The sequence below is a fragment of the Pinus tabuliformis genome, chromosome 1_2 (genome assembly GCF_031772625.1).
Source record: "Pinus tabuliformis cultivar Carrire ecotype Pingquan chromosome 1_2, CPIR1, whole genome shotgun sequence".
Classification (NCBI taxonomy): domain Eukaryota; kingdom Viridiplantae; phylum Streptophyta; class Pinopsida; order Pinales; family Pinaceae; genus Pinus; species Pinus tabuliformis.
The window spans coordinates 734328993-734342261 of record NC_142298.1 but is presented as its reverse complement, the minus strand read 5'-3'; the positions used below and the strand labels follow the sequence as shown (position 1 = coordinate 734342261).

The window sequence follows — 13269 nt, the reverse complement described above, 5'->3', positions numbered from 1 at the left end:
GTGATTTAGCCTATGGGCACCTATCAAATATTGCACTCTTTCTTTTGTGTAATTCTCTTTTTCTTTGAATGGGTACATCAGCTAAGTTAGGAACTGATTATGTGATATATTTATGATGGCTATCCATGTGAAATCCCAACAGTTATATTGCTGTATGGACTGTATGGCTTCTCCATGTATCTATGGAATGATTGTAAGATAAATCCTCAGGCAGGGTGTTATTGCTCATACAAAAGATAGATTTGATGGGGTTGAACCTTCTCAGAAAAAATAGATGTTTTAATATTTGTTTGTGTTACTATTTCGTTTCACATATTATGGCATGTAGGGCCCACCCACAATTTATAAGAAAAAAATTAAATAGAAATTTCCGGTACAGAATGCCAGGAAACATCCAGGAAATTTAATTTAGATAAAAATTGAAAATAAATGTAGAAATATGATTTCCTGTACAAAATGGCAGGAAATATCTAGGAAAAATTTCCCAGGAATTTCTACTGCTTTGTCTATACCATTTCCTTAGTGAAAGTAATTCCTGCACGAGAACAGCAGCAGATCTAGGTATTTTGGTTATGTTGCTTTCTAAATGTAGTTACAGAATTGGTTCATGAGTTTAATACAACGGGAAAATAAAAGAAAGAGAACTGCATCTAAATGAAGTGTTTGACAATTCATGTGACATGCTTGAAAGTTCTTAGACAAGCAAAATTGGCGATATTCAAATTCAATTTCATATAGCAAAAATGGTGATATGCAAATGCAATGTCATAGAAGTGGGAAACATGTAGACACGTACATTATACTGTTCTGTTGTCTTGTGAAATATTTTTATGTTCTTGATATCACTATTGATCTTGACTGGGCAGATTGTTTTTCGGACTCTCAATTCTTCTCGGTCGGCATTTCTTGCAATAACATTCAAAGCACAATTTTTTGATGCATACAGACTTTCTGCAGTCCAAGCTCAATTCAGTGTGCTTCTGAAGGTATGAAGGATCTTTTTTGGTGCTTGTGTAATAATACATATTCAGTTGTGGCAAATATAAAACCTAGCTTATCATAACTAATAGGAAAATGTAGGCTGTTTTGACTATTTTTAGGACACCTCCAACTAGTCTGGAGCGTTTATCAATACTATTGCCAGATGCAGAGGCTACAAAGGTGCAGTGGACATTGGACTGCATAAATGGTCTGTTGAAAAATTTCATGGTGTGCTGCATATTTTCTATGTATATAAACAAATGATTTTTGCAGCAGTCTTACTGTTGTTCTCAGTCGTTGACCACTTCATGCAGGCATCAGGAAGACTTACTGGATTACTTGCAATTATCAACCTGATATTCAACATTTGGCCCTCGACAGGACCAGTTTTCCCAGCCATCTGGTCGTAAAGCCTCGCGATCTGAACAGGTTGCTAGGCAATTTCCAATCTTCACTTCAAGAAATAACTGTTATTGCAACTGAGCCAACTTCAACAGAGTCAGAAACTGACATTACTACAGAAGGGAAAGCCGTTGAACTGAGAAGCTACATAGACCCTGTTAAAGGTTTGAAGTTGAGCACTTACTCTTAGTATCTTTCCATGTCAACTTTTTATAGCACTGTTAGACTGGAGATGTTTTATGCACTCTGCCTTGATGCTATATGTTCTCAAGCCCAGTCTTCGTCCTTGAGCATCAGTATAATATTGTTGACCTTTCGGGATTCAGAAAACAGTGATAATGCGTTGCATACACAGCTTTGGATTGATCCTGCAGAGGAGTTACTGGAGTATCACCACAGGGGTGGTCCAGTTGATGTAACATTTAGTGTGAAAGAACTCAAGGTACCACTTATTTTATTTCTCACGAGGCTTATGTTTCACTTTGTCAATGCATTTTGGCTTTTGTCTATTTGGTTAGTGTTTAAGCAGCATTCTGAATCAAGAAAACGTGATGTTGATGCTGATAAGGTTCAGTATATTGAAATCCATGTATTTTAGATAATGCCATTTACAAAATTGTGTTATTGCTAAGAGCAGAATTTTGACTTCAAAGTTCAAACACATAAATCCATAGTTATAAGTTCCTATACAGCTAGTAAAGTTGTTGACTGTTATATATGTCGGGAACTTACCTGCTTATTAAATTATTCCAATTTAGTGGGTCCTGATTCAGTGGCCTAATCCTTTGTCTCAAAATGGCAGGCATTCCTTACATTTTGTGAAGGGTGTGAAGCTGATATGCATATGTTTTTTGAAAAAGCGGGCGAGTAAGCTATATTAGTGCTTTGTTTTACTTTTCTAGCATGGCAATTTCTGTTTAAAGTTAGATCTTTTTTCCTGAACTCATCTGTTTTATAATTTGACATTTTATTCATAAGAATATTTCAGGCCTATCCTATTAGTGCCCAAATTTGGCTTGGATGATGCAGCAAGTGCAGACTTTGATGCTACACTTGTGTTAGCAACCATGCTTATTTCACAGCTCAGAGAAATAAATAACGTAGAGCAAATTCCACTGGGACCTGGTGTCTCACGACAAGATGCTCATGGAGCAGGGTCTGAAGGCTTTCGTACACCTCATAATCCTGCACAAAATAGATGTGGGCTAGCTGTTCCTTCATCTGGCTCAGAACCACCTTCTGATCATACCAAAATCTGGTCTAATGTTACTGGTGTGTACTAGCTGCTAGAGAAAAGGTTTTTGAGTTATGTTATTATGTACAACCGTGGACATACGTGAAAGTGCTAGAGCATCTCATTGGTTCTAGTTTATGGATTGCCAACTGTATATGATATTCAGACTCCCTTCTTGGGCAGGTAGTGGTACCAAAAGTGTTAGCAGGGAGGCACGTAGTCGGCAGCTGATGCAGGACAGTGCTGATGCAAGTGAAGAAATTCCCAGAGGTATACAAAGGCAACAAACACTTAAACAGCATGCTGGGGGACAAGCTGTGCCAGAGAGAACACCACAACAGTATCCTAAGTTTATACCAGTACAAAGTCTATTATGCTGCAATTTCAATGTTTTCAATCTCACCTTATTGTATGAGATGATGGAGATATTTACTGTACATAGAATGCTTGACAACCGAAATAGATGATTCTATAATTTAGATGTTGATCAGTAAAACAACTGCGAGTTGTAAAAATGCATTAATTAGTTGTAAGATTTTGTTATACTAGATACCAATCTGCATATGTGAATTATTTAACAGTACTAATAGGTGATTTCATCTGCTATCTCTGTTTGCAAAATTCCATCCACCTGTCATTCAGATCATTCCTGCATTGTGAGAGTATTTTCGGGCTCACCTCCTTTCTACACAGGCTCCAGTCCTTCGCTGACGAAGATGCCGGTTGTAGGAGGTATCCTTTTCTAGCTTTTGCTCCTCCATTGAGTTTTCTTCTGTAGGGCTCTCAAGTTGGAAACAATGTTGGTATTCCAAGGCTTTACCATTTTTACTGTTAGTGGGTATCTCCATTGATCATCCCTTGCATTAGAAGTTCTCCTTGGATGCTTCCCCCAGCCTCTTTCATTGAAAGGAGAAATTATTTATGGTGATAAGGGGTACATTGATCAACAATACGTTTGGGCCACATGCATCTCTCCTCCCCAACCCCTTATGCCAAAGTTGGGCTTCTATGTGGAGCACTTACAGATTCTGTATGGTCTTATTATTTGCCTCAGCTACTTACAATAACATTGGTCTCATGGTCTTCAGTTCTCACTAGGCCAGTTGAAAGCATGCTCTCACCAGTTTCTTATAGAGTCAAACCAGCATATCCCTCAAGAGGATAAGATCTGTTGGCTTTATTCTCTTTAGGAGGTTGAGATTGAGGATCACTTCATCTTCAGGTGTCTCTTCTTCTATGTGATCCGAGAAGCTTTTGCCATCTCTACATAGACTAGTGGGATCATCCACTTTATTTTGTTACCTCGACAATGGATGGTTAGCTTTTTTTCCTAAAAGATGTGTTTACCTTTCAACGGCAGACCTTATGAGGGTCCTCCAGATCTTTATTATGAAGAAGCTGGATTGCTAAATCCCAAAAACCTAGATAGGGTTGAGATAGAGATATACACAGTAACACAACATTATATGAAGAAAATACTTCATATTACAATGAGATTCATTTCTATTATATAGAGTTCCAGAGGTCATGGTAGTCCACAACCTTAAACACTAGTAATAACTGAAAATCCTAACTTTAGGAAAGTGAATTTATTACGCAGGTAAGCCTTATATTCTAACACCTTCTCTTAAGGCTTACAGTATTGAAAACAGAATTCACTGAAAGCAAAACACACAGACTGCAAACACATTTATTGAAAACTAAAACAGTGGAATCAAACATTCTTCGGATGCTTCTGCTTTGAAAACAATGCTTGAACCAGTAAGACTCCTTTCAAGTTGTTCCGTGTTCCTCTGTAAGGTATAGTCTCCTAGTTGTAATCCAAGTTCTTAGCATTGTTGGACATCATTTGCGTATAAAATATCTTATAATCCTTGTTAAGGTATGGTATCAAATTCAGATCCCGAATCTCCCCTGCACTATTAAACAACAATCCCTCTTGCATGTCTGATAACCCCAATTAGATATAGTTTCTTTGATCCACAAGCATCCTGGACTATTGAACAACTATCCCTCATTGATGTCTTATAACCCCAATGATATATAGTTACTTTGATCCTCAAGCATCCTGGACTATTGAACATCTATTTATTCTCCACTGCATCACTCAGTGTCTTCAACTTATGGGATTCTTAAAATGTGAGCAACGCTAGTTCTTCAACAGGGTCATCACCACTGTAAGTATTTGGTGGATCTCCAACGATGGCTACATTTGCTATTTCTTTAAGCTTTTCTTTGAGAAGATCATTGGCAATATTTTGCAACTAATCACAGTATGACTTGTTTTTCCATAGTATTGGCACTTAATTTGACTCTTACCTGTCATTAACTTTTCCATCCTTTTCTTTTGAGTATAGTGCTATCTCTAGTTGAGAATCTCCTTTTGAACCTCCTGCAGTTGCTCTCTTTTCCTTGGCCAAGAGAGATGAAATCGTGTCTTCTAGAGTGTGTGCAGAGTCCAGACATCTCACTGAGAGTATAGATGACATTGTTGTATTGAAAAGGCAGATTAACAACATGGCTTTGGCATCCTCTTCCTCTACTGTAACTTTGACTTCAGCTAATTGTTTGATGATAGATCTTAGATGGTTTATGCGACTGGACATAGTGACGATGGAAGACATCTTGAATTTGAATAATTGTAGCTTCAAAGAAAGCTTTGCATTCACTGCCTTTGCTCCAAATAGATTTTTCAGATTGTCTTAGATTTTATCTACGTGATGCAACTTGGAGTATGAGAGAGAAAGGTCAATAATAGCTCTGGCTTTATCATCTTTGCTCTGCCATTCTTGTAGTTTATTTGCATCTATTCCCCACAAGTTTTTGTTGATCAACTAAATCTGGATTTTCACTAACCATGTATGGAAATTTTGGTGATTGAAATTTTCTAGAGGTATTTCTATCTTCAGAAATTCTGATTGTATATTATGAAAAATACTGGTAAATAACTCTGCAAATTAACACTTGATGGCTGATGTACAGAGATTGCATCGAGGCAAACTGGTGGCTGTACAGCAGATGTATGGAAATTATATGACGACTGGCCTTTTTTCTTTAAAGTCAAACCTTTAATTTAAAATTTGTGGATCCCCAAAATTCAGGCCAAACTAATCTGAGCCTAACCTCGAGGGCGTTGAGGAGAATTGAACCTGTGTCCTCCCAATGGCAAGGTGCTTTAGCAACGGGACCTTGACCAATTGAGCTAACCCTTAGGGCTCCCAAAATTCAAAATATATGAAATGGTGGCTGCATGATTTTTTTCTTGGTTGTTGACCTTTTAATTTATGGCTACTTATCCAACCTGCAACGATTCTTTAATAAGGTGGCTCTTCCAAACTGATATGGTGGCTGTTCTTCTGTACAACGAAATGATAGCTTTTTGAATGGTGACTAGAGGATCCTCTTCACCTTGCAATCGATTACTTAGATCTGCTCTGACACCATATTACGAAGAAGCTAAATTGCTAAATCTTGAAACCTTAGATAGGGTTGAGATGGAGATACACCCAATAACAAAGTATTATATTAAGGAAATACTTAACACAATTACAATGAGATTCACCTCCCTTGTATAGAGTTTGAGAGAACATAATTGTCCAAAACCCCCAACACTAATAATAATTGAAAACCCTAATCTTTAGCTCAGGTAACTATTGTTGCAAAATCTAGCAGGCATGTTACAAAGCCTCACTGGGCGAGGGGCCAGACCTTATGGCAACAAAGAGGAAGAGTTGCTACTGTCACCTCAACAAACTTCCTCCTGCCCTTTAGTGGGATTTAAACCACAAGGGAGGCTTCCCTAAATCACCTATAAAGATACTCTAATACTAGGGCTCAAGGTGATGAGTTTTAAAGGTCTATTGGGTAGAGCTCCGGCAAAGCCAAAGCTGGCCTATATTTTCTATGCTATGACACAAGTGCTCTAAGCTTATACCACTAAGTTGGCTGGTATAAGTTAGGGTTTGGATGACGTTCAATAATATGGCATCCAATGGCTTATAGCAGCCTTAGAAAAGGCCTAAAAATGTTATTTAACAAGAAAGAAACAAGACCTAATAGAGGTTAGGTTTAGGCTAGGGCATATAGTTATATAGCTGTTAAGTTTGCATAAACAACAACGAAAAGTAGTGATGTCAGCAGTTTTGAGGTATATTAGACCATGCCCAATGCTAGATTTTGCTTGTAGACAATTTATAGAGGGAATTCCTAAATTATGAGTCACCCACATGCAATCAAATAACACTTTATGCACAAATCTGCCTAGAAACCCTAGAAGCTGCCCTAGCCGTCTAGGAGAGAGAAAAGGAAATAGGCTTTATTGAGTTTTATGGTGATCAACACACTGTTAGACTAGCTCCTTATCCTAATAGGGTTCAATGGAGTCTTTATGGCACAAATTCAAAGGAATGATATTGATGATGTAAGGGGGATGCCTAGGGCATCCACTTCAAAAACCATAACTATTGCTCTTGTGAGGGGAGAAATTAAATATAGGGTTTACACATTAAGAGTTTCCCTGTAGGCCTTGTTACCTCAAAATCTAGTAGGTCTTGTCAGGGGAGCTCACAAGGCAAAAACTAGACCAAGGGACAACAATATGAGGTGTGGTCGACTGTCACAATAGCCACTATCTCCTGCTCTTTTGTGGACTTTCACCAGTAGGGAGTCTTCCCTTTGGTAGGTTACCTAGATGGGTATGCTAAGTTCAAGGGATAAGCTGACAAGGTAGGCTATGGGGGACAACTCTCCCTAAGAACAAGCTAAACTAGCATGATAGGGCAATTCACATCCTTGAATGTGCCTAGTTAGGGCACAACGTGATCTAGGGCATGGGTAAAAGCAAGACGAAAAGGATGCCTAGAATCACAAGGCCACAAAAAGGCTTCCAAGCAATGAATACCCTCAATCTATGGAACAAGAAGCCTTCAACAAGCCCCGAGTTGAAGCCTAGGGCAAACTAGGGCTTTTCTAGGGCAAGACCTACCTAGGGAAAAATAATTTAGCTTTGAAATGGATAGATTAGCCATTGAAAGGGGCTGATTTTGAGGCAACCAACACTCCTTCCAATGCTGAATCCTTCCATAAGCCAATGACTTCAACCCTAGTCAAATTTTGTGCCCTAGCCCTAGCTAGCAACTTATCCTTAAGGGGACGAAAATTAGGTTAAGAGCAATGTTTTAAAACTCCGACTTCGACTCCGACTTGGCCGAGGGTCAACTCTGACTCCGACTCCGACTCGGTATCGACTCGGGCGGCTCGATTTCAATGACTCGGTTGTTGAAAAATTACATTAAATATTTTTTTATTTTATAAAAAAACATAATTTTAAAGATTTTCATTCATGTTTCCAAACACAACATTAAAATATAAATAGAAGACAACATATGATCAAAGTAGGCTCATGAATATATCCATTATATCAAAATGGCACCCAGTGCACTGTCCATTACATACTTGATGATGATATAGAAATAAAAACAAAAACACATAACCAAGGAGGCTAGAAATGGCCTCTACAACAAAAGTAAATTGTGACCAGTACTACTGACTACTGCTAGAGGAGCCAAGATCACCTGGATCAACCTCTGGATCAGAGTTAGATAGGGGGCCCCATGGCTCCTCCTCCTCATCATCTCCAATTGCAACTATAGAAGTGGTAGCACTAGCCGACTGTGCAGTAGCTGCAAGATGAGATAGACGAGATATACGCTTCTGTCGTGGTTGAGCAGAGGAAGCACTTGCAATTGGAGGACTTGCTGGCTCTGAGGCTGAGGCTGGTACAAGTGGATCAGGATTTGCATTCAACTGAATATTATGTTCGAGTGATGCTATCGTCCGTAAATCATAATCAGTATCCCCATTAGAAGCAAACTCTGCTGGATGACTCTCCACTACCCAATTTGATGTTGGATCAATGTCTTCCAACACAATGGGATTTGAATCAGGTCTTTTGTTCAACAATTGGTTGCGTCTGAGTCGAAGGTTGTATTGGACATAGACTAGATCATTTAACCGTTTTTGATCCAAACGGTTTCTCTTCTTTGTGTTAATCCTCTCAAAGACAGACCAATTACACTCACACCCAGTAGCACTGCAAGTTTGACTCAAAATACGAATTGCAAACTTCTGCAATTCGGGACAATGGCTACCAAAAGCCTCCCACCATTGTGCTGCAAAAAACATAGGAGTGTAATGAGTTAGCTCAACAAACTTACAAATTATATCCAACTTTCAAATTATAAACGATTTAACAAAATAAGTATTAAGAATTTGAAAATTGAAATTTTTGTTTACCTGGCTCATCTGCTTCCCTTGCAATTTTGCTAGGTTCCTTCGAAAGGTACCTGAGGCATTGCTGAAGGTTGTGACCTGTCGGTGTATCTCCAGTTGATCACACTCCAATGGGATCATGCGATCAATGCAATCAATCAATCCATCTCTAACCTCCCCCTTCAAAGTTCCTGTCTCCTTAGCTTTATAATGATATCGTGGGTTCAAAAAATACCCAGCTGCATGTATAGGGCGATGGAGTTGATTGTTCCATCTTTCATCAATGATTGCCCAAATGGGCCCATACTTAGCCACTTTATCCTTGTATGCCCTCTTTATTTGCTCCTTTGCTTAATCTATAGCCTCATAAATGAAGCCCATAGCCAATCTTTCCCCATCCACCAACTGCAACACCTTAACCAGTGGCTCAACAAGCTTCACAATCTCTGTTGCCTTTCGCTAAAATATTTCTTCATTAACTTTCTTTTTCAATTCTTTGCCTTCCTGTTTGTGAGACCATTGGCTTTGATTCCATTTTTCACTGGAAAAAATCTTTTGCAAGTTTCTATGTTGTGAAAGCATAGATTGCAATGTCAAAAAATGAGTAGCAAATCTAGTAATGGAAGGCCTAATAATATCCTTGCCCCCTGTGTGTTTCCTCATTAGGCTCAAAATCCATGAATGGTTGTAGATAAATTTTGTTATGCTTTTGGCATGATCTACAGTGTTTTTGACCTAATCTAATTTGTCAATATCCTCAAGCATGAGGTCTATGCAATTTGCAACACATGGGGTCGAAAAGATGGTTCTGTGTTTTTCCTCTAACAGTTTACCAGCAAGAACATAGTCAGAGGCATTATCTGTGATGACTTGAACAACATTAGCCACCCCCACCTTCTCAACAACCTCATCCAATAATTGAAACAACAATTGTCCATCTTTTACCTTATCAGATGCATCAACTAATTTTAGAAACATGGTTACTTGTGGGCAGAAGATAAGAAAGTTTATGATGGTACGGTTTCTTTGATCAGTCCATCCATCTGACATGATGGTACATCCTGTTCTTGCCCATGAGTTTTTGAAATCTTTCAAATACTCATTAATGGAGGCAATTTCCTTCTGCAAACGATACCCCCTTATCTCATGCATAGTAGGGCCTTTGAAGCCTTTTCCAGCAGCATATATGGCATCAAACATAGGCTTGTAATATGGTGAACGGGAAGCATTGAAGGCGATATCAACATCATACTACCATCTACATATGTAATCACACACAGTCTCCCTCAATTCTTTCTTCCAATGGTCATCTAAAGTGGGCTGTCTCCATGGGTCTCCAACTGCTAAATGAGGCCTCCTCTTCTCCAATGTTAGGGCTTCCTCTGGTGCAACAAACCCTCCCTAGTCTGTCAGTGTGAGACCATCCTCATTTGGGCTCTGAATTATTTGTTTCCCATCAAGTTGTGTCAAGGCCAACGTGGGGGCATGCTGGGTCCAGTTGTGTCATCTTGAAGTCCTCAAAACTGGGTCAAAGTTTACCAATGTCCTGGGTGCTGGAGGTGCTTTGGGATATGTGTCATCCAATGATGTTGCTAGGAGGCTCTTGACTCTCAATGCTTCACTTGTTTGTGCCAATGTACTCCTTTGAAGGGCTTGGGCACCTATAGAGTAGTTGCCCAGGCTTGAGCTTCTGAACCACTTGACAAGAACAACATGGATTCTAGTGAAAGCAACTAGTTAATAGGGACGAAGATCAATAATGAATCTAAGTGAACCAAACTTGAATGTTAAGGGAAAATTAATACTTCAAACAAGGATCCCTTTCTAATGTCAGGACCCTGTTCTCACATAGGTGTTTTCTCCCTAGATAAAGGTGGCTAAAGGTCAATCCTATTAGGTGCTTCCAGCCCCCAAGGGGAAGTAATAGTTCCTTGGTTGTAGGGTCCTCATTTACATAATATATATATGTCTATCCTAACAATAATATCAACATCCTTGATTTACCTTGAGTTTATCATGAACCAGACATAGAATTTGAAAAATTAAGTGTAGAGGAATACCTGGAAAGGGCTAAATGGTTGTCCTATGTCACCCTTTCAATGGCTAAATGGTTGACATGGCATCATCGCTTTCCATTGTTGGGGCTCGAAGTGCAAGTACATGCCCTCCCTTCTCATCTTGGGGATGGCCATCATTACCTGGACTTTTGATCAAGCAACTCCCATCAAACAGTGTAAAGGCCAACCTAGGGGTGTTCTGGGTCCGTTGGGTATGACATCAAGTAAATCCAACACCAAGCAAGAGGAGCTCAGTGTTTTGACATCTGGGGATGCTTTGAGCTGTCAATCATCAATTGGAATCATGAAAGTGCCCAACGCTCTTCTCTGGAGGGGCAGCACTGCATCGGCAAGGTCATGACTACTCTCTTGAAGGTGAAAAATGGTCTGGTCAAGCTGTGTGATGGAGAGGGGTAATGTGCCGGGCTCGGAAAGGCCTAAGCTGTTGTGTGAAGACTCACTTGGCAAAGCTATCTCAAGATCAAGTGAAAACCACCAATCATTAGGGACAATGACCATAGATGCATCATAATGGACCATACTTAATTTTTAAGGGCACAATAACACTTCAAATCACCTTCAAATATCTAACTAGACCAATCCAATAAAAGTGTACCCTACATGTGTTAGGGATGGCTAGATGGTTAATCCTATTAGGTCTTTTCAACCCTTAAGGGAGGTGGCATGTCGTAGGTCAACCCTGTAATCCATTGGTGCTTGTGATAATGGTGGTGTTGCTACCTTTCTTACACACCTAAGGTATTGTGGGAAAAATCCTCAACCCCACTAGGTGTGGCCTTGGTGGCAGAGCTCAAAATTGGGGCTGTCACGTAATCCCAATTCTCTCCTTCTAGGCTCTCTCCTAGCTAAAGCTGAGGGGGGTGAACCGTTCTAGGAGATTGTTAGTTAACCAATTAAAGCATCAACCATTCAAAGACTTGAAATGTAGCTTGAAGTAAGGAATTAAACTAGCAAATATAAATAAATCATGAGCATATAATTAAGGAGTTGTCTTTTGCGACTTTTTGGATTTTCTGGTGTCAGAATCCGGTGGAAAAATTTGAGGTGAAATCTTGATTTGTGTTATTTAAACTGGTTTTTTGATTGTATATATGGATTAAGCACCCTAAAAAACCCCTCGGGCACTTCGATTGTGCAGGGGTTACCCATCAAGCTTGTGATTTCAACAAATTCCTGCCAGATTTTAGAGAAATTAGACCAGGAAAACCCACCGGAAAAGCTTCCAAAAAGTCTCACTAAAGACAACTCATATAATTAACATCAACATGTAAATAGATCAAAATGATTCAACAATATATCATGCAAGGAAATTTGATGTAAGTAGACCAGTGCCAATAAATATAATCTTGCAAGAAATGATATGAAATATTCTCAAAGGTAAATGATAATACTTGCGATAATGGAAATGCTTTCAAGACACACAAGTACCATGAAATGAGAAGCTACAAGACAAGTGTTAGTAAATCAAATCAAGACTACAATTACAAGATATTAGAAACAACTTTGAAAAAGATGAGAAACTTAAATGAAAATGGAACTTGCAAGTAAAATAAGGCTTGTACATGGGAGTGAATATGCTCACATATAATGTAAATGATATAGCATCCAATGGAATTTTAGGATAAGAACATAAGCATGAACTATCAAGATAGAAGATTGTGAATGAAGTACTTGCAAGTGAAATAAATGCAAGTGCTCACAATCCAATGTATTTGAGAAAGAGCTTAAAAGAAATGATCACAATTGCATGCAAGGTAACCCAAAGTTGTAAAGGCGAGTTGTGAAGTAAGTGTTCTTGGTTGATTTTATTAAAGGCCTATCTAAAGTGTTACTCCTTAACAAATCCTTCACCCTTGTATGAATAGAGGTTGTTTCAAGGGGCCACAAGTGGAGAATCTTAGCTTCAATAACGAGTATCCACCTAGTCCCTCAAGTCAATCCGCATGCCATCGTTCCAATGTGGGACTATACCAACACCTAAATTGTGTGGTCATGCGTTTTAACCTTTTCTCCAAACTTAGATTTGGGAAAATTGAAGAAGATTTCCTAAAGTCTATTCAACCAAGACTTTATGCCTTGGAGGTAAATTTTAGAAGGATTGCAAGTGTAAGTGAAATGTAAATGATCAAAGTTGATTGCAAGTAAAAGTAGTATTTCAAGATGGCTCAAAATAACTTCATAAAGTTACCAATCAACAAATGATTACACTATACTTGTATGAAGATGAAATGAACTTATGATGAAAAATACTAGTTGAAACTACATGACAAAATCAGAAAATTATATCAAAATGGAAACCACATT

At 38.8% G+C, this 13269-nt stretch overlaps 1 protein-coding gene across 1 annotated transcript in view; it reads left to right on the top strand.

Moving 5' to 3' along the window:
- The first annotated feature begins 830 nt into the window (after positions 1-830).
- RAD9 (cell cycle checkpoint control protein family) overlaps positions 831-13269 on the top strand; it is a 98005-nt gene continuing 85566 nt past the window's right edge. The window contains exons 1-7 of the mRNA XM_089398165.1: positions 831-986; positions 1081-1189; positions 1296-1547; positions 1710-1825; positions 2186-2250; positions 2372-2655; positions 2801-2957. Coding sequence (XP_089254291.1) covers positions 831-986; positions 1081-1189; positions 1296-1547; positions 1710-1825; positions 2186-2250; positions 2372-2655; positions 2801-2957 — 1139 coding nt within the window. The remainder of the gene's footprint in view (positions 987-1080; positions 1190-1295; positions 1548-1709; positions 1826-2185; positions 2251-2371; positions 2656-2800; positions 2958-13269) is intronic.